A 27,189-nucleotide genomic window follows, 5' to 3' on the forward strand; every position below is an offset into this window, starting at 1 on the left:
ATGCTAGGATACATTTTTTATTTGTTCTTTTTTTTTAAATGTAGAGCTTGTCAAAAAATGTTCTGTAATTTCGATACAACTGTTTGTGAAATACTAAATTTGCATGGTTGTATTTAATGTTGTAATTATATCGGCAATCGCGGTGTTTCTTGCGGAAAATAAGCGAAGCTCCTTTTGATGTTCGTACAGCGTCAATTAGTATACTGACAAAATGCTCAAATTGTTAGTCAAATTATCAACTGTCGATTTTGGCTTGCAGTTTAAGCATTTTATCACTATATTAATTAGCGCTGTACGGACATCGAAATGAGCTTCGAGATTTCACCGCTGGGAGTGCCACTTGTCACAAATGGCGCTAATTTTAAATTTTCAACGAGCCTCGAGATTTGATTCATCGTCTGTGGTAGTAGCAAAATCCAGAAATAGTAGATAATTTATAAATTACAAGACTTTAGCATGTATTTGCACCAAAGTATAATATTCTACTGCCACATTTGTTTATCAATTTGTACATATTGCTCCTACGTCCAATGATATTATTTTTATATTTTAAAAAATACATACACACATGATTCGTTCCGAATTTTATAGCGATCTTGACAGTAAAACCGGCAAGGATCATCTGTTCTCTATATTTTCAATGAAAAATAAACTTTCGTCGCCTGATACAGATGCAGTGCATTCTCTTGAATATTTCTGTATCTTCGAAACATTTTTTTGGCCATTAAATTTCCTTAATAAAATAGTCTCAAATGCGTTTTCCCGTGTGCTCTGAACTCTGAATTGTTCTGAATGAAAACGTACTGATAAAGGGATCGTAGAACTGCAGTTACATTGGAATCATACAGTGCCCGAATGAGTATAATAACAATTGACATAGTAAAGCAAAAATAAGGAAAATACGATACTGTGCGTGCATTATCAAAACTGTACAAGAAAACAGCGATCGGGAGGGTGAATATCAGCGCGAAATCGCACGCGCAGTGGCGTTTCAGATATTCGCGGAGGAATTCCGTCTGGTAAATATAATTTTTTATTGCAGCTGTTAGAAACAATTTGCCATAAGTTCGGTTGTCATTGAAATTTTTCGTGATCCTTAACTGATCATCGAACGTCGTACACATTTGAGATCAACGTGTAATATTTCCCATCTACAATCTACAGGTATCGAGTGTTTGCTCTTTGCAATTTTAGGAATATTGATCATCTAATGAACAGCAGAGATTTCCGATTTCGATACAGTTGCAAGTAGGGAACGTATCTTGAAATTAATCTGCAAAAGAATATTGTACGGATCATTATCTTGCGGTAGAGGATGTAATTAATATATCAGTTAGACAATTTGTCCGACAAAACGGAAATGGATGAGTGGTTTCGTTTGTTTCAATGACACGGAATTTCTTCTCAAAAGACGGTGGGTCAATGTTTATTTCAATGTTTTCTTTTTAATATTGAGTTAAGATATGTATGGTTATAAATGGCATTTACATTAATATATGCTGAAAAATGTATTATACATTTCTGTAGTATTTTGAATTATAGGTACATACATAATTTCAAATAACAATATGCGAATGATTATTCATTTACTTCGTTTAATACCTTTCATTATTATGCAGATTAAGTGCAACATAAATTTGGGATGGATTTAATACAATGAATAATTCGTTTATTCAGAATTATTGTCTGATGAATGTAATACTTATTAGACACTTGCCTTTGGTTTGTGTCAAGAGGAATTAAATTTTTTTTGAGTAAGTATATTGCTGTATATTTAAGTCTACTTAAAGCAATATTTTTTATATACTTTATTATATACTCTATTATTACTTAAAAAAGTAATAATAGAAAGTGTTCCCTATTGTATTGATATCTTCAATGTTTAGATATCACAATTGTCTTTTTATTATTATTTCTTAATTAATTTACATAAATGTTCTTGAAATGAATGTTTAGAGTGGACATGGTAACAATGAATTCAGAAAAAACGGCATATTGCCGAAAAGCTGGTAGGAGCAGTGATATTGGTGGAACAACTGATCGACTAAGGCGTAGAGATAATCAAAGAAATCAATGTAATAATCAGAATGGGGAAACATTTGACAAATATCAGAGTAGTCTTACATATCACATCACTGCCTCGTGTGCCGAAGATACACCCAATTATCTTGTATTCCAAAAAGTAAATTTCCATTAAAATATTTATTAAAATAGTTTATTTATGATATGTCATTACATACATCTATATGTCCTATGTATTTTAGATGGAAGCCATTGTAGAAAAAATGTCAGATGAAGTATCAGGTGTTCCAGTGAAAACGGTGAAGAGCTTTATGACAAAAACACCTTCAGTTTTTACGGGTAAAATATCTAAGAAAAATTAGTTTCAGATAAATTCATTATTTTTCATATAAAATTATTAATGCTTTGGAATCATTACTATAGGTACAGATTTAATATCGTGGATGATGAAGACTATGACTATAGATGACCAAGAAGCTCTTCATGTGGCACATCTTATGGCATCCCATGGATATTTTTTTCCTATTGACGACCACTGCCTTACTGTTAGAAACGATAATACGTTTTACAGATTTCAAACACCATATTTTTGGCCATCAAATTGTTGGGAACCAGAAAATACAGATTATGGTATGATAATTTTGTTAATGAGTAGTTTAAAGAAGGATATGACTAATTTATTTTTCAAAAAAGACCTTACACTTGAGTCTAAATGTTGCAGCTGTTTATTTATGCAAGAGAACAATGCAGAATAAAACACGTTTAGAATTAGCAGATTATGAGGCTGAGAATTTGGCCAAATTACAAAAGATATTTTCGCGAAAATGGGAGTTCATTTTTATGCAGGCAGAAGCACAAAGTAAAGTTGACAAAAAGAGAGATAAACTGGAACGCAAAGTGTTGGACAGTCAAGAAAGGGCTTTTTGGGATGTATATAGACCAATGGTATTCCTTTATAATACTTATTACAGTTGTAGTCTTTATAATCTATAAACTAAGAATTATTTATTTAATTTCTTACATATATTTTAGCCTGGATGTGTGAATACTACAGAATTAGATATTAAAAAAGCATGTCGTAGTTGTAAATCAACTTCAGAATCAAGTTCACATTTACGACTAAAGCCTGATGGTAAAGCTTCTTCTCAACAAGGATCAAAAGAGACACCATCAGTGGAAGCATTGCGTAAGGAGATTGCAGAATTAAACAGTATACTAGATCGACCAAATACAAAAGTATCAAAAGTATCAGAGGCGTAAGTAAAAGTTAGAGTATGAAATTGAACGTTATTCAATACTTGAACTATTAACTCTGAATTTTGCAAGATACTAATAGAATTTCTTGCGACTTTTAGTCTCATTGGATATTTTGAGCAATATGTAGAGTATGATCCCTTTTTTACACAACCTGAATTCACAAATCCATGGGTATCAGATAATCCTGAAATGTGGGAACAAGAAAGATTAGCGTATGTAAATTTTTGTGTTTTTATTGTATCTATTCTTTGTACGTAAGATAATAGGTATAATTTTTATTAATTAACAGGAAAGAAGTATCAACAAGAAGAGTAAAAAGATGGGCCTTCAGCCTTCAAGAACTGTTACAAGACCCTGTTGGTAGAGACCAGCTTACAAGGTTTTTAGATAAGGAATTCAGTGGAGAAAATTTGAAGTAAGTAAATTCATAAATGATACTACAAGAAAAATAGTAATCTTTTTTTATCCTGCAACCTCACCTTGAACTCATATTTCTATTTATAACTTCAAACTAATAGTATGGAATGTTGATTACAATTCTCAGATTTTGGGAAGCTGTTCAGGAATTGAAAACTTTACCCCAGAAAGAAATTCAAACTAAAATAAATGAAATTTGGAATGAATACTTGGGCCCAGATGCTAGTTGTCCAATTAACGTTGATTCTCGATCTTACGAGATAACGAAGAAGAATTTGCAGAAACCTGATCGATGGTGCTTCGACGTAGCAGCGGTACAAGTTTAAATCAACAACTTTTTGTTAAAATATAAATGGACTTCTTAGAGAGATAGTCAAGTTCTAAAATAATGTTAAGATAATTAGAGTGAACGAATTGAATGCAATAGAGTTAGTAAAGATAATAATCACATATTGTGGCGTGAATAATAAGAAAATTTCCCGTACTATTGTTAAATTTTAGGCGCATGTTTATCACCTGATGAAAAGCGATAGTTATTCGAGGTATCTACGGTCGGAAATGTATAAGGACTTCCTAAATGGCTCGAAGAAAAAGGTCAATATATCATTTATAAAGAGAAGTAACAAAGAACTGAATCATTTGTAAATTATTTGATGATTATAATAATTTCCTTCGTTCAATTATTTCAGACTTCTGTGAAAGGTATTCGTTCTATTGTGTCATTTAGCGGAAGAAGAGACACAACCACCTCCTAATCAGTACAATATTAATTATTCGGGTGTGGAAGTAATTCCAAAACTCAAACTGTATTTCCGTTGTTAGAAAGGATCGAAGAGGAACACTATTTATTTAATAACTTTAAGATTTACGCATTCCTCTGCAGAAGTAAGTACATTGATACTATTTATGTAAACAAAGCACAATTGTCTTTTTTAATGATAATGTTTGTTCCTAATTCTTTTCGCGTGGGAGATTCAAAGATATTTTGAACATTTCAGTGAGACGTTTACAAATAAATTTGTTCTACTGTATATAGAATAATTATGCGAAAAGTGATAATAAGAATTATATAGAGTTTTATTTTAAATATACACTTTTAAATTACATACCATTGTGATGCTTGCTTGTTTAAGTTGTGATTGGTTCATACAATATGTATCTGTCGACTAAAAATAAACAGCAATTACAAGGTAGTGGTTTCCAAACTATCTACAAGGAAATGAATTTCGATTCACTGAATCGTTTTAACACATGTTTTTATTAATACATTTTAATTTACATGTAAAGAATTATATATGTATAATGTACTATGACAAGAATTAAAAAGAAAATGAAATTGAGCAAATATTCACAGTGACAGGAATGTAACAAAGTAAAGGAAAAGATTTCCTCAGTTAACTAAGTAACAAAAACCTACATGTAATTGAATAATTTTTCATTTCAATTATATTTTAATTTTATTCCTTATCTACAGACTGGTAATTGAACATAAAAAAAACTTAATCATATGAATACAGTCTATAAAAAGAAATATAAATATTCATGAGTAAATCAAATTACAAATTGAATACTTAAATATAGAATAGATGAACAATTTTTATAGAAAAACGTATGATTTCTGCAAATATCTAATTATCAAAATAGTTAAATGATTACATTGTTATTATAAAATAGAGATCATTAATTTCATTACTTATTACACATAATAAGTTTTTTAAAGATAAGTATCATGTGATAGAAAAAACAATATTTAACGTAGATAAAAAAATATTTCACCAATTTTGCTATAACTGTTTTTTCTCAATGTGAATAGTAAAAATAATGTAATGTACTAAGTTTGTCGTGAAGTTCGATGAAAAATTATCTAACAATACTCTGTGTTAGAATTCTCTTTATGGAAATAAACTGAGAGAAGAATAATTTATGAAAAATTTGTCATGAAAAAAGAATGAAACACATCGTCAATGAATGCAAAGTAAAAGTCATTTTTTGCTATGTTACACATCAATTGATATGTATAAAAATAAATTAAAAATTAAATTTATAATTCTTAGAGTTATATATGTTTGGACATTTGAATTATACTTAATTATACGAAGTCATTATAATCAACAAGTATAATTAATGTCTGTGTCTAAAAATACTTAAGTATAGAGTCCGAACTACTAACATATTTGATGGAAATATGATATGTAATGACGATAGACATTGTATATTTTATATGAGTATTCGTATAATACAAAATAGCATAGATCTACATTATATACTAGTGCTTTGATAATCCATCACTTTTTAAACAATAGCAAATCAAAATTACTTTCATTGGTTAAGTATCTTTCACTCAATGAGTAATTGAAAAAAAATGTAGATACGAAATATCTTTGATAATATAATTAATTTAGTAAAAGTTGTATGTGGTCATGCTTATTTACTTAAATTTTAATTTCATCCTGATATGAAAACATAAAATTTTAATCATTAAAATTTGAAATCAGTTTGTTAAATGTTATAAAAAACTATCCAAAATCAAAACCCATTTAAATGTTTAATTATAACGAAAATCTCTATTAGATAAGAAAATTCGATTTAACTAATAAGAATGGGTTTGTGTTTCTTTAATGCTAATAAAACGTATAAAAATATACATTCATTATCAAAAAGTATCGGCATCGTATAAAATGATAAGGAAAAGTTTGTAACAACTAACTTCATTTTTTTTAAACAAGGTTACTTTTGTAGATGTCAAATATAAAAAATCATCATTCTATAAAAAGAATCTCATTAATAAATCTTAATATAAGAAATATCTCGATGTAAGTTTAATTTTTCAGTAAATTAATGTTACATTGAGATTATTTTATATTTAATCTTATTAACACCGACTTGCAATAGATTATAAAGATCGGCACAGTATATTAAAAGTCAGTAACTTTTAACAAAAGTCAGTAAAGTCAGTAACGCGTAACACGTATCATACAATGAGTATAGGCAAATTGAATACCATCATCATTGCTTTAGAGTTTAGAGCACCAAGAAATTGCTGAAAATTGTTTCAACTATATGTGATAATACTTTGGCACAATTCTAAAATTTTTTCAAAGTTCTATGAACAGAACAAGAGTCATTTTTATTCTTATACTATATCAATATTCAAGTCATTTATTTCTAAAGATAAAAACTGTTATCAGTTAATTTTCAATTCTAATTATCTTTGTCAAACAATGTGAATTACACGATAATATAAGATTGTTATTAAGTGAAAACCATGTTGAACAAATTGTGTATTTGATTTTATAAATAGTTTTCTGAAGAATATAGTAATATTGTTATATGCGAATGCAGATCGATGTTTTAACTAAGAACTTCTGTCCTATGTATTGATACAATGATGATTGCACACTTTTAGATGAAAAAAATAATGAATTCCCTAAAACTTACATTAATGTATATATACACATTTCGTAACATTATATTGTAAAGTCTTAATGTTTTAGTATTTTATATAGATTTCCATTTCTAGGACAATAATCATACGTTTGCACATTGCTAATGTATTCCTAACTACTAATTTAGTTATTAGTTATACTTAAAAGTAGTTTCATTTTTTTCTATGGAATGTGTTTAATACAATATTCGCCATTTAAAAAACTTGAAGAATTATATCACTGGTATGTAATCACTGTTAATGTTATAGCAGTGCTCTTCCTCATTTTGATTACTCATAAGCTTAATAATGTAATTATTTTATTTTTCAGTTATCCTTCAGATACTTTCTTTCGTAGATAGATTATTAATATCAATAAGTAAACTGTAAATTATTTAGTACTGTTAATGTACATGAAATTGTAGTTATTGTAATTATGTATACACTTTCACAACAGTGATGTCATTATTCGTGAAATAATACTATTATATTCTAAAGTGCTATTTTATACACCTTTAATTAACAGACTAATTCGTAGTTTGAAAAATCAAAATAAATTGAGTAAAACGAATTAAATATTTTTTCCTGATAAATTCTTATTCGGATAGCAATCCTTATACGATTATTAAAAAAACCTAAAATACTTCACAGTTTGTAAAGGCACTTAAAGTTCTGTATACAATATCATAATATAATACTAATGGTGTTATGTTGTTATACAGATTGTATATCCTTTTTATTCTTTCGATTTATAAGTGGTACAACTGCCCATAATGCAGTGCCAAGAATAAGTATAATACCAAATGCCAAAAAGATGGGTTTGTACGAACCTACAGATTCGAATATGGCACCACAGGCAGGTGGTCCAACAAGTTGAAGGACTCCATTAACAAACAATGAAATACCATACGATGAGCTAAGTTTTTCAGTACCAAGCATATCTGCGAGAATTACTGTTGTAATACCAATATACATACCAGAAGACAGTCCAAACAGTCCACAAAAGAACGAAAGCATAACATAACTTGTTGCCATGGGTAATAGCGCTAAAGCTAGTCCACTAGTACCGAGACCACCAACAAAATAGTAATACTTTGGTACAAAATTAATGTCTGACAATGAAGCACCACTGATTCTTCCAACTAGATCAAAAACAGAGACCACAGACAGAAGCAAAGCAGAGGAATTCTTGTCAAAGCCTTGTGAGATGGCATAAGAAGGCAGTAAGATCATAAAATTGGTATTGCTAATCGCTGAGGTAGTATTAGAAATCAAAATTACTAAATAAATTGGATCCCTAAGTACACTTAAATCAAAGAAGTGTGATTTCTCTGGTTCCTCTACCTTGGATACTGATTTCTCAGATAATTCTCCTAAACTCTTCTTAGGGCTTTCAAGAACCTTTTCATCTTTACTCTTGCTTAATGAATACCTCATCATTTCTGAACTTCCATTCTTGTTATCCGTAACATTGGATTCTGATTTAGTGCTTCCACGTCTTAATACACTCGCATTTTCATAGTTCAAAACACTTCCTTTTTCTTTGGTGAGATCCTTATCGCTTGAATTACAGGTATCCTCCTTCTCTATCTCTTTCTCTTTATCATCGAGTGAGCTTTCATCCTTATATCCTGAGCAATCAGTTTCCTTAGAGTCACTGGCTGTTTGTGAATCTTCATCCTCGAGTTTTTCTTCTTCCTTGAGCGTCTTGTCATCGCTTGATTGAGTTTCATTGTCAACACTTAACACTGATATTGAAATAAGTATTAATATAACATAATATAACATAAGTAAGAAATAACAAGTACCGTGATATCTTTTAACAAACTACCTGTCTCTTTCTTTTTATCAAGAGGTTCATCTATAGATAATGCATCATTATCAATTCCTTCTTCCACGGGCACAGCAATCATATGTTCTTCCACAGGATGGTATAGTAAGCCGCAAACTAACGTATTTAGTGTAATTGCACCCATTATTAATACAGCACCCCTGAATAATGAAAACAAAAATTGATCAGAGCAGTTGATGTAATTAGTTTAGGGTATCATTTAAAAATCATCCTTATTTGCTTGCAGTCATTTAAGAAACGATTTCATATGTGTTAGCTTAGAAAATTATTAAGGCATAACTACTAAAATTTGATATCCGTTTCATGTAACTACAAATTTTTTTTTAAATTGTTCCTGAAAAGTACTATCTTATTTTTGTAATTTATCATTCTCGGGTTATATAACAAAGGCTATTTTCTGCTAATGCATTTATTTTATCATTAGAACATGTGGTATATGTAAATATTAGGTGAGCGCAAGAGTTTGAATGGATTCTTAATGGATGGTGTGACTGTTATTATTTCATGGAAACAATAGATCATTTTTCTTTAGTGTCCTTAACAATGTACAGTCAGTTGCAAAAGATTACAGACCTGAAATATATTAATTTCGTCTTCAGAGGTGAGACAACAAGTCTAAGCGTAAAATAATAGAACAAATCATTATGGAAATTAATTTTAGACTGAAGTTTGAATTTTCATTTGAATTTCGCGGATTCTTTATATACCGCCATCTAGAACATCTTCACTGCGCATGGATACTATCTATAACCTATTACGCATGCGTGAATCTATTTTAAATGTGTTATTTATCGATACTTGAAATAATTAATTATATCACTCATATAAATGTTAGTAGGCAATATTAATTAAAATAAACAATAGCTTTGTGCAATAGCATATTTATTTGTCACCTTATGAAGTCATATTAACTCTGTTGTAACAAGATTAATTTATTCTATATTATAATTCATGAAATGTATAACTATTCTGTAATAATAACAATAGAATAACATGATTACCTGTATCCGAAACAGTCGAGTAGATACTGCAGAAATGGCGGCAAAACGATGGTACCGATCGCGCTACCGGAAATGCATAGACCATTGGCGAAACCTCGCAGCTTTTCAAAATAAGCGGTCACGATGTACACCGTTGGTGGGAAAGTCAAACCAGCACCGATTCCGACCATCAAGCCATAGCTGTGTTTGTAAAATAATTGTTTATCCTTAATTAATTGTTTCTCCGTTTTCTCCTACATAGGTATACCGAGTGTTCCAATTAACTTGCTCATAAAAAACATTTTCATTATTTAAATTTTTATGTTCTGGCTAGTATTTGATTTAATTGAAACACTCTGTAACTTTTAAGAATCTTGATCACACGCTTCACGAAAACTATAATTTTTCAAATTTTTCGGCTGTGATTTTTAAGTGTACCGATCAATTCTAAGACCGTACCTAACGTATAAGTAGGAAACCGAGTTCGCAAAGTAACTCGACATCATTCCGACAGCCGCGAATGCGCCACCGACGATGGTTACCGTTTTGTAGGAGTACTTTGTGGACAAGATACTCGATAAGGGACCTATAAAACATGTCTTTATCATTTTTTTCTTTACACAGTGAAGGACGAAAGTGTTTGCAAACAAAATACAAAAGAATATTAACTTTCTCACAGGGCGGTTCAAACCTTTAAGGGTGGATAGTACCCTAGCAGGATATTAAAAGAAAGAAAAATTACAGTAAAGAAGAAATAGTAGACAAAAATTATAGACTTCATTTAATAAAGTTGAATTATTTCAACTTTATTCCAAGCAGTTTTTCCATGAAACCAAAAATAGAGATATTAACATTTGATCAATGAAATATAACACTGTATACACATAAACTGTAATGACAAATAAAAAAAAGAGATTCGCGTTATGAATGACGCACTCTATCCACATACAAAGTTTTAGTTTCTCATTTTTTGACGTGGTTCGTCCGCGCTATTGATCATTGTTATTATGATTATTATTTGGTGTTAATGACGCGTGCGTTTTAGTTTTCCTGTGACTCTAGAAAATTAACGAAAAATTTTTTTATAGCTTTGGAAACGTTTATTTCTAGAATCGTGTTGAATATGACGTTTCCCTTTTTTTGGGGTACTATACCCTTGAAGCTGCGAACCGTTACCATATCGATCTCCCTGTATATTCGCAATTATAGTTAAACATGTACGCAGCATTTTCTCTATAAGCGTACTTCGACGACCTTCGTATCATTGCGTCGCCATTCACGCTTTTCCATGGCGTTAGCATGAGGGGCCTTACTTCCTGTTACATGTCGACCCGAGAGTGTTACGTTGCTTGTCCGCGATAGAATAATATTAAACGCAGATTTAAAACAGCTTTATGCAATCCGCATATATGAAAGCATATTGTGTCAATTTATATGGAAGAATAATGAGTATCAGGAATAATTGCTCTCTGGTCTGTGATTTATAGATCACAGTTTTATAGACTTCTCTCTTTAATTCCGGTAAATCGAAACCAACGCAACAATATCTTCAAACATAAATTATGCAGTCCATTGATTATTCTACTGTCTCTCAATTTGCGCAACACTCTGCAGTCAGCTATAAAAGTTTTTGAAAATTACTGAGTACAATGTTTTGCTATAACTATCAGTGCAGAAATTATAATTTGTTTAGTCCTTCACTATGTCCACGATGAAGAAAGAAAGTTGTTGGAACATCAATATGAAGATACTGGCAAGCAACTATTGATACAATAAAACCTCCATTGTCCTAAATTTTTTTTTTAAATATTTTGCAACTGGTCCGCAACTATTGGAACATGTTGTTGCACAATATAAATACTAATGCATAATTGTATATCATATGCTCAATGCAATGTTAATGGTAATATTTAACTATAATCATAGAATGTAATTTAGCTAAAGATTTTACTTTACAGGCTGTAGAATACCGTGACAATACTGCAAACGAAGATATCAGATATCGAACGCTTTGTTCCACGCAATCGCGCATGCTAATAAACGAATAAATTTGCAATCTGGTAACAATCGAACACAGAGCGATTATTTCCAACTAACGAATGCTCTATTCCGGGAACGAAATTTCCATGTTTAACGGTTTAATTTTCTTTGTTGCTAGTCGGATAATGGAGGTTCTTATTGCGTCTGATAAACAAATGCGACACGACGGGTTTACCTAAGGAATTGTACAAGAAATAACATAACGCTGGCATCCACGAGGCAGCAGTGGAAGAAGCTTTGAAGACGTGGAGGAACTCGACAAAAAGGACGCCGAATGACTTCACTGTTCCTGGGATTAGGAAGTTGACGACCAGGGCGGATGTTAGGACGACCCATCCCCATCCTCCATCCGGCGGGACCAACTTTGTTTTCTTACTTTTCACTGTCATTTTCTCTCTGGAGATTCTGACGAACGTTTGACGAAGTTGATCTGAAATCATAACGGCAACATTAGTTCTCTTTCATTAAGACTCCTAACTGACTTAATTAAAGATAAAACACTCACTACACTTATTCTAGATATTTTTCTACGCTAAGTTTTAGATAAAAAGTGTTCTAAATGCATAATAATCTGCAATCCGCTTATTGCATATTTTAAGAATGTGCAAGTAACAGGAATATGTAAGACCTACGATCTATTTATTGTTGTAGAACGGATGGAGAAATAATTTGGGATTGAATCGAACTAATCATTAAATAGATCGTTGCTGAAAGCGGTTTAGTATGCAAAAAACGGGATTTTTAAGCGAATAAACAAAATTTCCATGCTCCGGTATTTGGTACAAGGCTGCGGGATAAAGTGAACGTGATTACAGCTATGTTTCCTGTGGAAAACAAAACATATCTTGTTTGCTATTTCCTTCGTGCTCGCTTAATTCCGCATGAACGATTTTTTTCTTCTGTTTTCAAAAAACCGCACGATCGTTTCCGAAATACGTACGAGGAGAAGAGACCAACAATATTTGCAAACCTGCTTTGTCGCGTGTTTGTTAGTGCGACTTGTTTTTGCACAAGACTTACGTAAAATCTAAGAAAACAAAACTGCTTTTCTGTGATTGGCTATAAATCTGAATCGAGGAAAATTAATATTTTACCGAACAATCATCGTCTTGTTCTTATAGTATCGTTGCGCAACGGTTATCAGTGGTCTACGTATGCCGTATGAATAATTTGAAAACTGAAAGAAAAGTATTTCTTCCTGAAAACTGAAGATTTAGTCATCTAATTATTTACACAAATTTTATATACAATTCTATCTATATTGAACATTCCTATACTTTTATGATCTTGTGATTTTTCAGATGTGGTAATCATTGTACTCTGTAATTGTTGTATAAATACCGTGCATGAAGAAACTACAATTCTATATAATTTATACTCCCGTGAATCAACGTAAAAAATGACGACCAAGAAGGAAGAATTAATGTATCCAATAGTATAACTAAAAGATTAATTATTGCACATACAATTATCCGATTTAGAATCTCGTACGGACACGTAAGTTTGCATTTTTTTACTGGACGCTGTCGATTTTAATTACGTTCCTAAGCTTGCTTTAAGGAACTTTCCGCCTATTCATTACGGATTACTGCGAATCGATTATTTTAACTGTCGAACAAATCATTAACGTTTCTTCAAGCAAAGCAATTAATTGTTCAACACACTGGATTACAGGAATTATCGGAAAAATCATGATAGCTTGTTTTGTGTACAAAGAGTGAATTTGTAATAATAGAATAAACTTTTCGCATAGAGCAACATAAACGGAGATGATTACGGAGTTTATGATGTCTGTGAGAGGCGAAAATTATAGATACTTCGCAATTATCTGTCGGAAGGTATTTCGATATATGTTTAAATCAGTGAACACGGAAAGACAATGTAACCATTTTTACTTCGCAGTTTATCTAATCAACAAACAAATATCCACAATGAGGAGCGAATGATGCATTTAGCATTGCTCGTGACGAATAACCGGCTATCTCTGACGTATATGAGAGTCAGCGGAATTTTTCGTGGTATCACGAGACGTTAATTACCAAGGAGCAATTGACACTTTGCTAAACGCACGTAAAAGTGCTAAAACTGCCCACGGATCGAGCGACCATCCAGAAGATCTAATACACGCGTTTGTTTCCGCTGTTTGCGTTACCTTTCTGGGTCACTAGAAAACCTCGAAAAAGTCGAGCTGTATTTAATCTTCACACCTGCTGAAAATATGAATGCCTTACACCGATACCGTCTCCAAACTAATTTACGCTCTTCGACGAATTCGTTGATATTCAAACTGTTATAATTTTATAAAAAGACGTTCCACATTTGCCGTGCATTGTCCATTTTTCCAAAAACAGTGGTTTATTGTAATACAACTCTTTTCTGGATTTGTACAAACTCTCTGGTAGAGTCACCGTACTTCGATGTAATTACGTTACAATTATGCACTTCGTTCATGTGCCTAATTGGTGCATTTATTGCAATTATACATAAGTCAATGAGCTGCTATTCATTTTCTTCTACGAGAGTAATTGCCGTCCAATGTCATATGCGCGTATCTTTCACTAAGCTTATAAAACTCACAGTCCGCCTCTTTTATAGTAAATATGTTCACATGAAACGACGAACTCTAAAGCTATTAGATGATCTTCAATATGTTGCAATTACTAACAGGAGGAACACTTATTATTAATTAATTACCAAAAGTTGGTTACGTCTTTCCACGAGTGCATAGTTTTCAAACATAGCGAGGCAAAACGATGCACAACACTGTACTAATTTGTACAACACGTGCAGTACTCTCCACAATTTTTGATGGTTCAAAGTATCTTCGGGGTTTTACAATTTTTATTTTCTTTGAGAGAATAATGTTTAAATATTCCTTGATCGTTTGATGTTTAAATTTTAGTTGACTGTGGTTGCTTGAACAAATTACTCATTCGAATCAGTTTCTTCAACTGGATTGTATGTAAGAGCGACCCATGTTTTAATAAAACGGTGAATTATGTTGGTGGGAGAAAATAAAATGTTACGGGTTCGTCAATTACCCTGACAACCACCAATTTTCTGTTTCGATAACTGGTAACACGTGACGCTGCACACGTATGCGCCTCACCTTTTTTCGACGATTTACCAGTGTACAAAGTGCTCAATCTTTAATTACAATTTAATAAATAATGTAACGTGTTATATTTTTTATTGAAACTAGAAACATTTCTGTATATTTAACCTGTTCTGTCACGATAGTATCTGTAATACTGCCGAACTTATGATTTCAAAAGGAAACCATGCCCAGAACCGGTAACCCTCGTAAAACTCGGAAAGTTTAAACAATAACGATGAACAAATTACGAGAGTTTCGTTTGTAAATTGACTTCTGTAATTCTGCAAAATTTCACAAACATTTGATTCATACGTCGAAAGAAGAAATTGTTTATAAACTACTCGCAACATAAAATGATCCTACCGCGAGCCTCAAGCGGAGTCGTCGCGCATTACAGTGCCGAGGGAAATAGCAAAAACCACCCTATTTTTAGCGTTCTAAACCGGGCCCTGTGGTTCAACGGAAAAATGTTTTTATACGACCTTCAGTGACCTTGAAGATCTCGGTGTTGCAGGTCGTTGAATTCGTCTTCGAAGCGGCTATCGCGTACGTGCAAACAAGATACAGCATTCCACTCGGACAAAAAACAAGATTGGCCTTCGTACCTCATTAATTCTTCCCAACGGAATCAAATTATTGTTACCGTGCGCTGAGCGTCGACAAATTATGCCACTGTTGCTGCCTAACGTTGACCCCAGTCACAGATAATTACAGAAATATCGTCATATGTAACACAATTGTATCTTGCTGTATAACAATATACTACATACTACTATATTATACTATATACATAATACATTGTAGCGTATAACAATAATAATATAATTATCTAGAGAGAATAATGATTTTGTTCATGTTTTGTGGCACATTTCCTTCAAGAAACCGATGGATACATATCTAAACGTGTGGCAAAGAAACGAACGAATAATCTATTCATCGCATAAATCTGTTAGATTACGTATCTCTATGTAAATCCGCAATTTTCTGAAAATATTCTAACGAAAGAGAACAAAGGATCCCCTACAGCGTTGACGATGGTAAAAGTATCTGTCGATGTTCGTTAAGTAAACGTTCCCCAGTATTTTATAAAATTCGCAAATGTCATGAATTCGCTATGATCTACAAATATCTATGAAAATAATTATCGACTCGGAGGATTACGACAACTTATTCTCTTGTCTTTAATCAAAGATCTAAATGTGCGATTCAAAGACGAATGGACATCTTTTTCAAGAAACATGCAGGTACAAGCATAATCCGGTGGTAAAAAATATTTAAAACAGCCGACGATGCACGGTTCAGATTAAAATAGCATTTGAAATGGGAAGCGAGATGCATAAACCTGATGCATAAAATAAATCGTCTTGATGCAGGTGAAGATAAGGCTGCTGCTGAGGAATTTGGCTTTGAATGTACTATCAACCCAAGTTTAGAAATATACATACAATCGAAAAAATGTCTCTGGCTCTGGTAATTTTAGTTTCACATTTAAGATAATGGTCGGACGACTAGACAGAAGACTAAAAATAAGGACAATTTTCTAGCAATTATCATTGTAGAAAGATATCATTTTCTGTATTCTTCGGTGAACTGCCGTTTAAGAGTAGCGGGTGACAAAGTACTGAGACAGCAAAGTAACAAAGTAGCGGGTAAAGAGTGATAATAATTCGAATACGAACGATTCGACGAAACCCTTAAACTTAACATAAAACTGAATGAAGTCATCGTGTGCAGAAAAGATTGACGATCTCCGTTAAGAACAATAAATTCCCTAGCTAATTTCCGCGCATGTGTGTCAATGGAATGAGGAAAACAAGTGTCGCACGAGTTTGATCGGCGCCGAAGCCCAGCCGAAGAAGAAGAAGAAGCCGAACCGCGTGTATTTCATCCCGCGTATGAATACAAATCATTCTGAATCATTTTCATAAAGGTCAGATAACGTTCGACGAGGAAATACCACGGTAAGTTACTGGAAGCGCCTTGGGGCACGACCATTTTAAATTGCCGGCGCTTAAGAGGCTCGAACGAACGTCTAAGAACGCGTGGAACTTCTTAAATATCCTCTTCAACGAAAACAAGTCTTCGCAGGTATTTGCACCGAAACACGGATATCTAAAAATAGCAGTTACGATGCTTTTCAATTCGGCAAATTCACCGTGGAAAATATTAAAACCTGTCTCTCGTTGCATCTTTACGCAGAAGAAGGCATTCACTGGCTCCGCTGGAAGTTATTTCTCTTCTTCAATCATTTTAATCGGCAGGTACGACAGTGTTCCCCGTGTTCTACTGTTTCGTCCACTTAAGAGTGCCACGAGTGCGTGAAATCGCCGTACCGAGAGTCTCCGTGCAAATTCCATTTTCTTCTGCAATTTTTTTCATTTTCGTTCGCGTTAATAAACTCTGTAATAAACGTAGAATAATAATATGTCGAAGTTTTTAACAAAGACGAGTATATAAAATATTTCAACGATATTGCCAATAATATTTACGTGCGATATAAATAATGTGAATTGTTACAAACGACAAGCGACGAAAGGATAAAAAGGGCATTTTCGGTATCGTCATAAATCCCGAAACGAGACGGCGAATGTTTCCGCGTAATAAAATTTCCGGTTTCGGCCCCCCTTTTTTAACGAAAGGAAAGACGCCTCGGCGATCGTGGATCGCGATGAGGACAACAACCTAATACACAGTAACCTTGGGTGGCACACGAGCGACCTTGAACGGGAAAAATCGCCGAGCATGAGTGCACCACGCCGCGGAAGATGTTCGATGGAACTGGAGTAGAACTGAAACAATTTGTTACGCGATTTGCCTTTTTTTTTTCTCCCCGTGCTTAATCTATTCGATCGTAAAACCGCATGACGTAGCACATGAATATATGTATATCGCAATTAGATTGCCGACTTTTATTCAATTCTTTTTGTCGAAAACGAGTAGGTGAAATTACGGAGACAATTGCGATATATGAAATCGTATTGCATAAAATTACAATATGTATAGTATAATTTGATATTATGACGAAGCCCGATGTCTGTCGATCTTTCAGTCAAGAAAGTATCCAAACCGCGTTTCGCAGTAAAGCTTCCATTGGTCCGATAATTTTTTTTACTAATTGGCCTGCGTAAACGTCTGGCACAGTGATTAATTCGTGGAAGATTTTATTTAGCAGCGGATCGTCGAATCGGCTTATTTATGAAAGTAATTTAATCATCTTCGGTATATGTTGAATCGTCCGCGAAGGATTTTTCAGCCAGCAACAAATCATCGAGTCATTAGTGGCTGTGCTCCTTGAAAGTTGTTTATACCTGTACACGCAAGCGTCTCAATATTTGCGGGCATTATTTCAGGGCTAAAAAATGAGCGTGTACCGATGGAAGGCCGTAAATGCCAGCGAGAAAGTTGATTAGCCATCGGTGAATGATTTTTTAATTGCCCATTTACCAGAAAATATTATGTCACGCGCCGTTCATTGTCGCCGATCCTTTCCTTCGCACGATTACTCACGATTTATTTCGATTGCCAGGTGTGAAACGTACTCGCACTCGGTGTAAACATTAATCGAACATGATAATCACCTGACGACTTGGGAAAAAGTTTCTGCTTGCCGAAGCGGTAACTGTGGAATACGAATTCTTTAATATTTTTATTTGGAAAGTGCTACGCTAATTATCTTTCTTTTAAATAGAACAAATAAGGTTTGCACATTGACAAAAGTATTAACCAGCATTTTTAAATCAATGTCCAACATATCAATATTATAATCGCTATAAGGAAGTACATTGTACTTCTTACCTATGGACATTTCGGAAAATTCAAAATAAGGAGGTCTACTTCGTTGAAGATAATACAAAGTTGAAAATCAATGTTTTAAAAAGGTTATTGACACCAAAGCAGTATTGAACTGGATTTTAGATAACGTTTCTCAATTATATATGCATAAAATTTGCAGACTCGATTACGAGGTATTTTTTCTAATTTTCTATTTGTGTTTTCTTAACATTTAACCGACGAATGTAAAAATTTTACGATCGACTGTACAGAGTTGCGAGGTTCACTTTCATTGCACAAAATTGCCTCGATAGACAGTTTTATTTTGTTTTTTTAATAGCTTCTGCCTTGATCCCCCAGTGCCATTATCGAGAGAGCCGGCGCGTTTGCATAAAACAATTATTTAATTTGCCGAAGGATTAATTACATTCGAATGATGCAACTTGCATACAATTTTTAATTGCCCTTAGTTAGCGCTGCTTTCGCACGCAATCGAACGTCACGTGTACCACTCGAGAGAATAATACCAGGCTGCCGACAAATTGCCAACGATATTATTCTCTCCGATCGTTTTATTTGCGAACGATCGCGAAACCGTTTCTATATTAATTTTGCACTAACACAGTGATTTACAATGGCAGAGAGTCTATCCTTGTTTAGAAACAATTTTCCAAAATTATTAGTAATCCGTAATGCATCAACAGAGATCATTTTTAGATGTGTTGGTAATTTTTTATTCATTTCTGCGCGACTGAAAAAATAATTATGCAGTATGGCTAAAAGTTCGGTAAAAAATTAAATTACTCTATCTTTATTTATGAGCAATGTTGTAAAATGATTATAAAGTCCGCTATACAACTTCAATCATTAAATATTCTAGCACTGTGTTTATTAAGTAATCTAGCGAGTGTAGACAAAACAGCGAATACGCTGATTTATAAATGAAATATAATGCAATAAAAAAACTATTGATTTAAAGATTAATTTTCAAAGTTCATTTTGAAAAATGCAATGCGCTACACAAATAGCATGTGTATAGAATAGTGCCTCGATCACTGTTATCGATCAGTGTGGATGTTATTAATGAACAGTTGATTCACTCCCTGCACACAATTGATTGACGATATCGTACGATAAATCTTTGATTCGTTTAGAAACACGTCGTTCAACTCGGTAATCACTGAAAAGCTTCATTAAGAAATGTTCGCCGTCCGTAGCTTCGTTCATTAACTATTCCATTACTATGCTCGAAACATCCTTATAAATTTTGCTACCTCACGGCCGTTTAAAATGGAAAAATATTAGCATTTCCAGGAAAAACGTTATAAAACGTGAAACCAACGCCGTCGCCTTGCCGGCAACATTAAATTTATCTGATTTGATTTGAAACAATTGAAAAATTTGATGATGTTCCAGTGATGATAAAAACTGATAAAAAAAAATTTCACTGAAAAACAGAGGCCGCTCTTGGCAGATCTATCCTTATGTTACGATTAATTAAAATTCAACTATCATTGTCCAATAGAGTTCCATCGCTGCGCACAATGCTACTAATTAAATAGCTGTTGCGATTAATTTATTGGAACATTGCATTTCCTATGTAATCTTATTAACCGCGGCGCAATTTCAAATAAGTAATGTTACATAATTCTGTGAAATATGTATTTCATTGTATTGCGATTTTCGTAATTTTGTCTGCTTGCAACAAAGGAAAATTGGTCGAATTGTTACGGTAAAAAAAGCGACACGAGGGTGCGTGTCAGCTTGCATCGATTGTGTTTCGAAGCACACACGAAACTTATTGAGTCAACAATCACGGACACTTGATTAATAGGTTGACTCTGGAAAAACCTTCCTCGAGGCATAAAATTCATGAATAATAATTGGCGAACGAAGAAGATAGTAAATCACGAGTGTTCTGACAAGTGAAATCAAATTATTAGTAAAATTTGATTAACACTGATTAGAATTTCGCCAAAGATGTTTCTAACTTTTACGAACATATTCAGATTTTATGAAAGTGTACAATTTCAAATCTTGAGATTTTATAATCCTGCAATTTTTATAACAGATTTTCTGAATTTGCAAAACATTGAGATCTTTGAACTTTTTATCTTGTAATTTAAAATGTTAAAATCGGCAATGCGAGAATTTAAAATTCTCATGCAAAGATTTTCTAATCAATTATATAATCTCCGTTGTATTCAAGTATCCTTTTGCTCCTATACAAAATAAGCTCGATCCAATGTAAATCGACTATAGATATACATACGCAATTTAATATCACTGAAACAAACATATCAGTTTACATAACTATGCGAAGATTGCATGAAATACTAAGCAAGACGAACAGAGTGAAGTTTTAAAAAGAGAAGTAGATCGAATTAATAATAAAAGACGTGCTACATTGTTGCATATAAAAATAATATTGCTAAAAGGAAAAGATTTCTATATAATAAAAAGATTCAGTATCAAGCTTTTAAAATTCAAAATTCATAACAGAACAATATAAACTTTTCAAACTTAATACATAAACTTAACAAACATTCAGAATAAAATGCAAACAACACATCAAATCATAAAATTATTCCTAAAATTACAAAATGAATTGACCATTAAAAATTATGACCATAACCGTTCGCATGCGGCAATAACAGACAGCAAATTACGTCTTACAATGTTGAAAATAAAGAAATAAAATAATCGAAGAGAAGCTTCTCAAAATCGCAAAGCAATACTTCCCAGTATTGCAAACTGGCCATTAAAAATTATTAACAGAACTGTCTGCAAATATTTTTCCAGAAAGGGAATCATCGACAAAACATTTAGACAGATCCAAAAGTATTTAGCAATAAATTAAGAAAACAGGTACTAGCGAGAAGAGAGAGAGAGAGAGAGAAGCAACCTAGAGTAAAGAAAAAGAAGTTGGCAAAACGACAAGGAGAATGACCACAGACCCAAAAATTATGGTGCGAGAGGCACACGTTGAAAAAGAAACCGGCGGCCGCTGTAACGGCCCGGGCCCGGGAGCAACATTAAGCCGCATAATTGTTACATTCGAAAGACATAAACGTGCACTGACCTGCTGAGAGGTTCCGCGACCCGTGCGAACGTTGGCCGGTTCACGATACTGGGTGACACTAGTTTCTGGTTTAGGCAGAGAAGGCCGGACAGAGGCCGGGCAGAGGAATCTTCATGGGAGGAGGACGTTCACTATCATCGCGAGTCTTGAACTAGACTGTGCACAGGCACCGAAGAACTTGTTCCTTTCCCTCTTCCTTTTCTTTCAGTCCAACTCGAGCCGGAGCTGGAGGCGGAGGGACACTCGAAGGTTGCCCTCGGCTTCAACGAAACCAAAATGGTGATGCCGAGCATATCGCCGGCGAGCAAGGCATCATAAATCCGAACCGGGACCGTCCTCTCGGCTTTCTCGTGCACCCTGGTTCCTTGCACAGTTCCAGGATCCCTCAGTCATCGCCAGGACCCTCTTCAGATGCTCCCCGAGTCCTCATCAACCCTGGGCCCACGATCAGATATTCCTTTTGTCAGAGTAGCCTAAGAAAAGAAAACTTGCTTCACCATAAGCTCTTTATCTGGTTATAATTTATCTACTGTTTTCAGTTTTCTTTTGCATGCGTTTAATGTACGATACTTTGAATGCTCGCTAGGCTCTGTTTAGCCGAGATTCGAAACAGCAGGGGACATTAAATGACTTTTTCTGATTAAAGCGATTAAATCCCTAAAGGAATATATAACAAGGAAAATTAGTTCTGCTTGAAGTTAATTAATCAATCAGGTCAGGGCTCGCGCTAAGTGGTTTGTTGCTTCGTTATTTCCGCGAATTCGACCGGAAAATTTTGAGAGTACATTTTCGAAACGTATATTTCAAATAACCTGGTCGACGCGGAAAAGAAAAACCGATAGTTACGCGAGTGTCGCTACTTGAGATGCTACGTGAATCATCGGTCATTACAAAAACCGCGGAATCAATGAAAGAAATGATCTTCCGACTATGGGAATTTATTCGGTTATGAATAATGTAGATCTTTCGTGAATCATCAACTCTGTTTTCCACGTGCAATTCTGAAACTTCTGCTTGTCATTCGACCGGCTTACAATCGCAGGCAATTGATTGCCCGTCCTATTTATTTGCTATTGTCATTTTAAATTGGAAATGCGCGATCTTGACTCGTAAACCACATTTCACGATCTTGTGTGGTACACTTAGACTACAGATGTTCATGCAAAATTTTCTAAATCGATTTGAAGGTGAACCCAGATTAATAGTTCAATACTATGAATAATTCTATTTTCTATTTACAACTTGCATATCTACTGGTATTAGCATAAAACATCGAGTAAAAAGAAATGACTTTGCCAGTTCAGATGCGTTAATTCAATAAGAAATAGATAATTTTCTTTTGTTTCTCGGGAGTTATGCAAGTCTAAATTGGAAAAATTACTGTAATTTGTTATTTCATTCATTCAAGTGCACCTTTGCTTACTAGTTGCCTGGTATGCAATAATTCCGAACAGAGTGCATTACAAAAGCAATAGTTTCTAGTTCATTGGCTTTTACTTTTCTCTTTACTTGTACTTCTGTTGGATTTCTACTCTCACTTCAAGCAATCCACAGAAATGACAAATGCATCAATATTTGAACGGAAACGAAAAATCCGAGTATATTTACTATCAGGTGGAACAACTGTATTTATGATTTAAGCGTTTAAATTATAAATTAAATAACAGATACTATATTTATAACGCAGATGTTTAAATTTTACATGAACTAACAAATACTATATCGAGTACCCTTACCTCCTGAAACCAAAACAGGTGTCTGAACATGGAAATAATCAGAATGCACGTGTGCTTCACTGATTGCGACAATTATCGAAAATTGACTAGAAAATAGCGTTTTCATACATTCACAATTGCGTAATGGCACAGGGGAAAGTAGACAGTCGCGAAATGGATACATATTAGTTTACCGTTTGCGTGGAACACTCTCGAGAAGATAACTATTAAAAGTATTAAGCAATGCTGTAAAAAATTTGCTAGAAACAAGTTAATTCATTAACTACCTACTTAATTTCTATGTTAATTATTTTCTGTTAGTTATACGTAGCGTGTACTCCTCTAACGAAAAATAATAGATTATTTATGTTCTTAAAACTGCACGCGTAAGTACCAATATGGCGATCGAAAGGAACTGCCATGTTTAGTAATTTATAATGAAAAATAACATTGTAAACTGCAGAACGCAGCTTCCAAATTATTAAGATATTATATAAGAAATAACATTCACCAGAGAGTGAAATCTACTACAAAAATCTGTAATTTACAAAGACTTATACTTACTGTTACTTCAAAGATAACTTTCCAACGTAATGACAAATATTATTATTTACAGAAACTTGTACATGATATTACTTAAATATTATTTTCAGTGTAATGGCAATACAATGTTATTACGCCCAACGAACCATAGTAACAACTAAAATGGCAAATACTCAAGCAGCTCGTAGTCGGAGTCTCGCAGGAACGCCTATCCCGGCTGGAAAAGTATTTTCGTAGAAATCGTTCGAGTTTTCACTGCATCGCGAATTCCATGCTATCGTGTGACACAACCAGCGACCGAATGCCAACGAATGTGTCGTGTGTGTGCCACGAGGTAGTCGTTCTCCGGCACAATATACTTATTTTGCAACGAAGAAAAAGTAAGCGAGAAGGCGCAGAAAAAAAGAAGGCGCAAAGAAGAACAAGAAAAACGCGACGGGGTTTTATCGAATCGTCCAAGAAGTATCCAAGGGTTCACCTTATTCGCCTATGGACCGAAAATCCCATTGATCATTTTCGTTCGGCTAATTGTCTTTGTTTATGACACTAGTTTGTGTACACGATCGACACACAAAGCAAAAAAGAGCACGAGAATGAGAAGTCCGTCGCCGGGCAACCCAATAATTACCCCAGCGAATAATTTCACTAGGGTGTGCACCAACCGCGTACCGAAACTGGGCTGAAAATCTGTAGAGGATTGTGGCTGTCCCCTCGCATGAGTATACCAGGTAAGTTCACTTAGCGGCCCTGGTGCTAGACGCAGTTGCCTGTACAGCCAATAAACCATGCGAAACGCGCGGGTAAAAGCTAAGAAAGGTGGGAGATGCCTCCTTCCAGGTCCTCTGTTGTGTGTGCACCACCGGTTCTCACCTTTATCCGAGCGAGCACGCAGACCACCGGCCATTAGAGATGGGACTAAGTCTGCAATAGTGGACAAAACTGTAGAACATTGTCTCAACAACGGCTTATTGTTCTCATGTTGCGCATTTCTTTTAATTCGTGCAGAGATACTCTGATGTTCCTGAAACTATAGATTGTATTCAATAGAAGACCCTACTGAGTTGTTGAAGCTTTGATGAACATTTAATAATAGACCTTGTATGTGAAACTGTTATTTTATTTATAGAATGTATCCATTTATAACTAATTAAAGATATCTTAAAGAAATAAAATAAGATATATTTAAATGAACTTTAACTTAAATAAAACTCTGGCATTAAGGATACTTCCCCAGATTTTGCTTCTTTGTAACATTTTGATGCTAGTAATGAGTAAGTTACCTTTACCTAGAAGTACCTGGATAGAAATTTTCTGCTTTCCATCTTTGTGTATCATTCTACTCAGTTTAGTCCATGGATGTATTGAAAACTGCAATCAAAATTGATGTGTTCTTAATATACAGATCTTTACAAATATTCTTACTGAGCAAACAGCTATATCCTCATGTTAAAATATGTCATAATTTTGAATTTCTTCTCTAATTAATTCTAGGGAATCAGTACATGATTAATTTCAAACTTGCAACTTCATTGCAATAAGTCCTATCATTATTGTTGTAGAGCTCTCTATGTACTGCAAGTAACCTATTATTTTAATTATTAAGCAATAACAACTTTTCAATGACAAATACTCTCTATTTACATAGTTAATTTACATGGCTTAATGGTTGATAGTATTATTTCCATGATCTCCATCTTGTTGAGGGTTGAGTTTCTTATGATTGTAAATAATGAAGCTTCTGCAATGATAAGAAAAAGTTTACTGATAATTTTAGAAAAATTGCTTACCATTTCCACCATTTCTTGAGAAACGCGTTCCAAATACTAGGCTTGAATAAGTGAAGAGAACTCCAAACTTCAGCATAACCATCATAAATGGCAATATTAATGAGTGCAAAGAAGCATCTTTACCTAAAATTAAAATAAACATTAAAAAATTCATTGAAGTATAATAAATTCTTTTAAATTTGCTGTATTCAACTCTGAACTTACGAACTCTTCGTTTTGTGCGTTAAAAAATCTTCAGTTTTAAAATCGGTTCAACGGCGACCTCTTACGGAAAAACCCGATACTGTTTATCGGTCAACTGAATACTAATTTTTAAATTTAAAAAATTTGTCAAGATTCAAATATTGCAATTAAAAGTTCTGATAATATTGATTATTTACCAAAATACAATGTTTAATAAAAATAATTTAGGAAAATATACTGCAAATCGAAAAAGGCGGTAAACTACCGACCAAGTTGGGGTCTTCAAATCGTTCTCCACGGAATTCTGAGGTTTCCCTAATCATTTCAGAGGGTTTGCAAGAAAATTGATAATCCAATGATTTACTTTTTCATTTTTATGTAAACTGGATACAATAATAAATCGCTCTAAGTAGAAAGTTATTTTACTGTTATAGTAGCAATAGAGTTTTTACTTTTAAAACAGCAAACAATTCTTAAAGTTGTAAACGCAAGTTTGTTTGAAAAATCAAGTTGTTATAGAACGGAAATAGATAATAAAAACAACTTAATCTATGAAACGAAACTCAGGTATTGGAATTGACTCAGATTCGCGAGCACAGATCGAACTTGATCCCATCCCTACCGGCCATTATAGTCGATATATTATTTCACTGGGCCAAGATACCCGACCAGCCTGGTCCCTAACCCCTTCTCCCCGTATAGTCACGATCGTTTTTTGCTAACCCCTCCCCCCATACGAAGCATGTTATTTCGTTACGTCTCGTGTCTTCTTCCGATCAACAGTACCGCTGTCTTTGATATTTTCTGCCTTCTTTTTTCATTTCATTACTCCTCGGGCTTAATCGTTATTCTACAGAAGGCTTATTAGTTTTTGTTTGGAAACGCGTCCCTGCTATTTTTAACCCGGGTACTCCCCTTCCTCGCAGTCTTATTTCTTTTCCGATCGTGTTTCTTCCTACCAAGGAGCCGGACGTCGATCTTTTCCATTGCCGCAGAAAAACATGATCACGTTGTATTCG

At 33.8% G+C, this 27,189-nt stretch overlaps 2 protein-coding genes across 6 annotated transcripts; one reads left to right on the forward strand and one right to left on the reverse strand.

Annotated features, from left to right (window-relative positions):
- Positions 1–947: 947 nt before the first annotated feature.
- Rsg7 (regulator of G-protein signaling 7) lies at positions 948–5,311 on the forward strand. Of its 4 annotated transcripts, none has more exons than XM_078185600.1 (13): positions 948–1,019; positions 1,195–1,414; positions 1,620–1,754; positions 1,957–2,182; positions 2,265–2,361; positions 2,446–2,652; positions 2,744–2,967; positions 3,055–3,278; positions 3,378–3,491; positions 3,569–3,694; positions 3,824–4,010; positions 4,198–4,290; positions 4,386–5,311. In XM_078185600.1, the coding sequence occupies exons 4-13, from the start codon at positions 1,964–1,966 to the stop codon at positions 4,449–4,451; spliced, it is 1,557 nt and encodes a 518-aa protein (XP_078041726.1). In that variant the 5' UTR covers positions 948–1,019; positions 1,195–1,414; positions 1,620–1,754; positions 1,957–1,963; the 3' UTR covers positions 4,452–5,311. The 4 variants fall into 4 exon arrangements, 3 of the variants coding, with proteins under 3 accessions (XP_078041726.1, XP_078041728.1, XP_078041725.1); XR_013494424.1 differs by having other exon boundaries at positions 971–1,414; positions 4,386–4,581; positions 4,695–5,311; XM_078185602.1 differs by having other exon boundaries at positions 971–1,164; positions 1,243–1,414.
- Positions 5,312–5,376: 65 nt separating this feature from the next.
- On the reverse strand, positions 5,377–22,136 carry LOC144472474 (monocarboxylate transporter 12). 2 transcript variants are annotated; one of them, XM_078185597.1, is made up of 6 exons: positions 21,943–22,131; positions 12,168–12,422; positions 10,412–10,538; positions 9,974–10,153; positions 8,952–9,112; positions 5,379–8,868 (listed from the first exon to the last, which is right to left on the reverse strand). In XM_078185597.1, exons 2-6 carry the CDS (start codon positions 12,379–12,381, stop codon positions 7,835–7,837), a joined length of 1,716 nt encoding a protein of 571 aa, XP_078041723.1. In that variant the 5' UTR covers positions 12,382–12,422; positions 21,943–22,131; the 3' UTR covers positions 5,379–7,834. The 2 variants fall into 2 exon arrangements, with proteins under 2 accessions (XP_078041724.1, XP_078041723.1); XM_078185598.1 differs by lacking the exon at positions 10,412–10,538 and having other exon boundaries at positions 5,377–8,868; positions 21,943–22,136.
- Between the last annotated feature and the right edge of the window lie 5,053 nt (positions 22,137–27,189).

Source organism: Augochlora pura, chromosome 7, assembly GCF_028453695.1.
Source record: "Augochlora pura isolate Apur16 chromosome 7, APUR_v2.2.1, whole genome shotgun sequence".
Classification (NCBI taxonomy): domain Eukaryota; kingdom Metazoa; phylum Arthropoda; class Insecta; order Hymenoptera; family Halictidae; genus Augochlora; species Augochlora pura.

Bases quoted from the DNA above. Each gene is read 5' to 3' on its own strand.
- Rsg7 (XM_078185600.1), top strand. From the start codon at position 1,964: ATGGTAACAATGAATTCAGAAAAAACGGCATATTGCCGAAAAGCTGGT. The intron at 2,183-2,264 runs GTAAATTTCCAT...TATGTATTTTAG, and splicing joins ATTATCTTGTATTCCAAAAA to ATGGAAGCCATTGTAGAAAA. The intron at 2,653-2,743 runs GTATGATAATTT...TAAATGTTGCAG, and splicing joins ACCAGAAAATACAGATTATG to CTGTTTATTTATGCAAGAGA.
- LOC144472474 (XM_078185597.1), bottom strand. From the start codon at position 12,381: ATGACAGTGAAAAGTAAGAAAACAAAGTTGGTCCCGCCGGATGGAGGA. The intron at 10,154-10,411 runs GTACGGTCTTAG...TTACAAACACAG, and splicing joins GTTTCCTACTTATACGTTAG to CTATGGCTTGATGGTCGGAA. The intron at 8,869-8,951 runs GTAGTTTGTTAA...TTTCAATATCAG, and splicing joins TGATAAAAAGAAAGAGACAG to TGTTAAGTGTTGACAATGAA.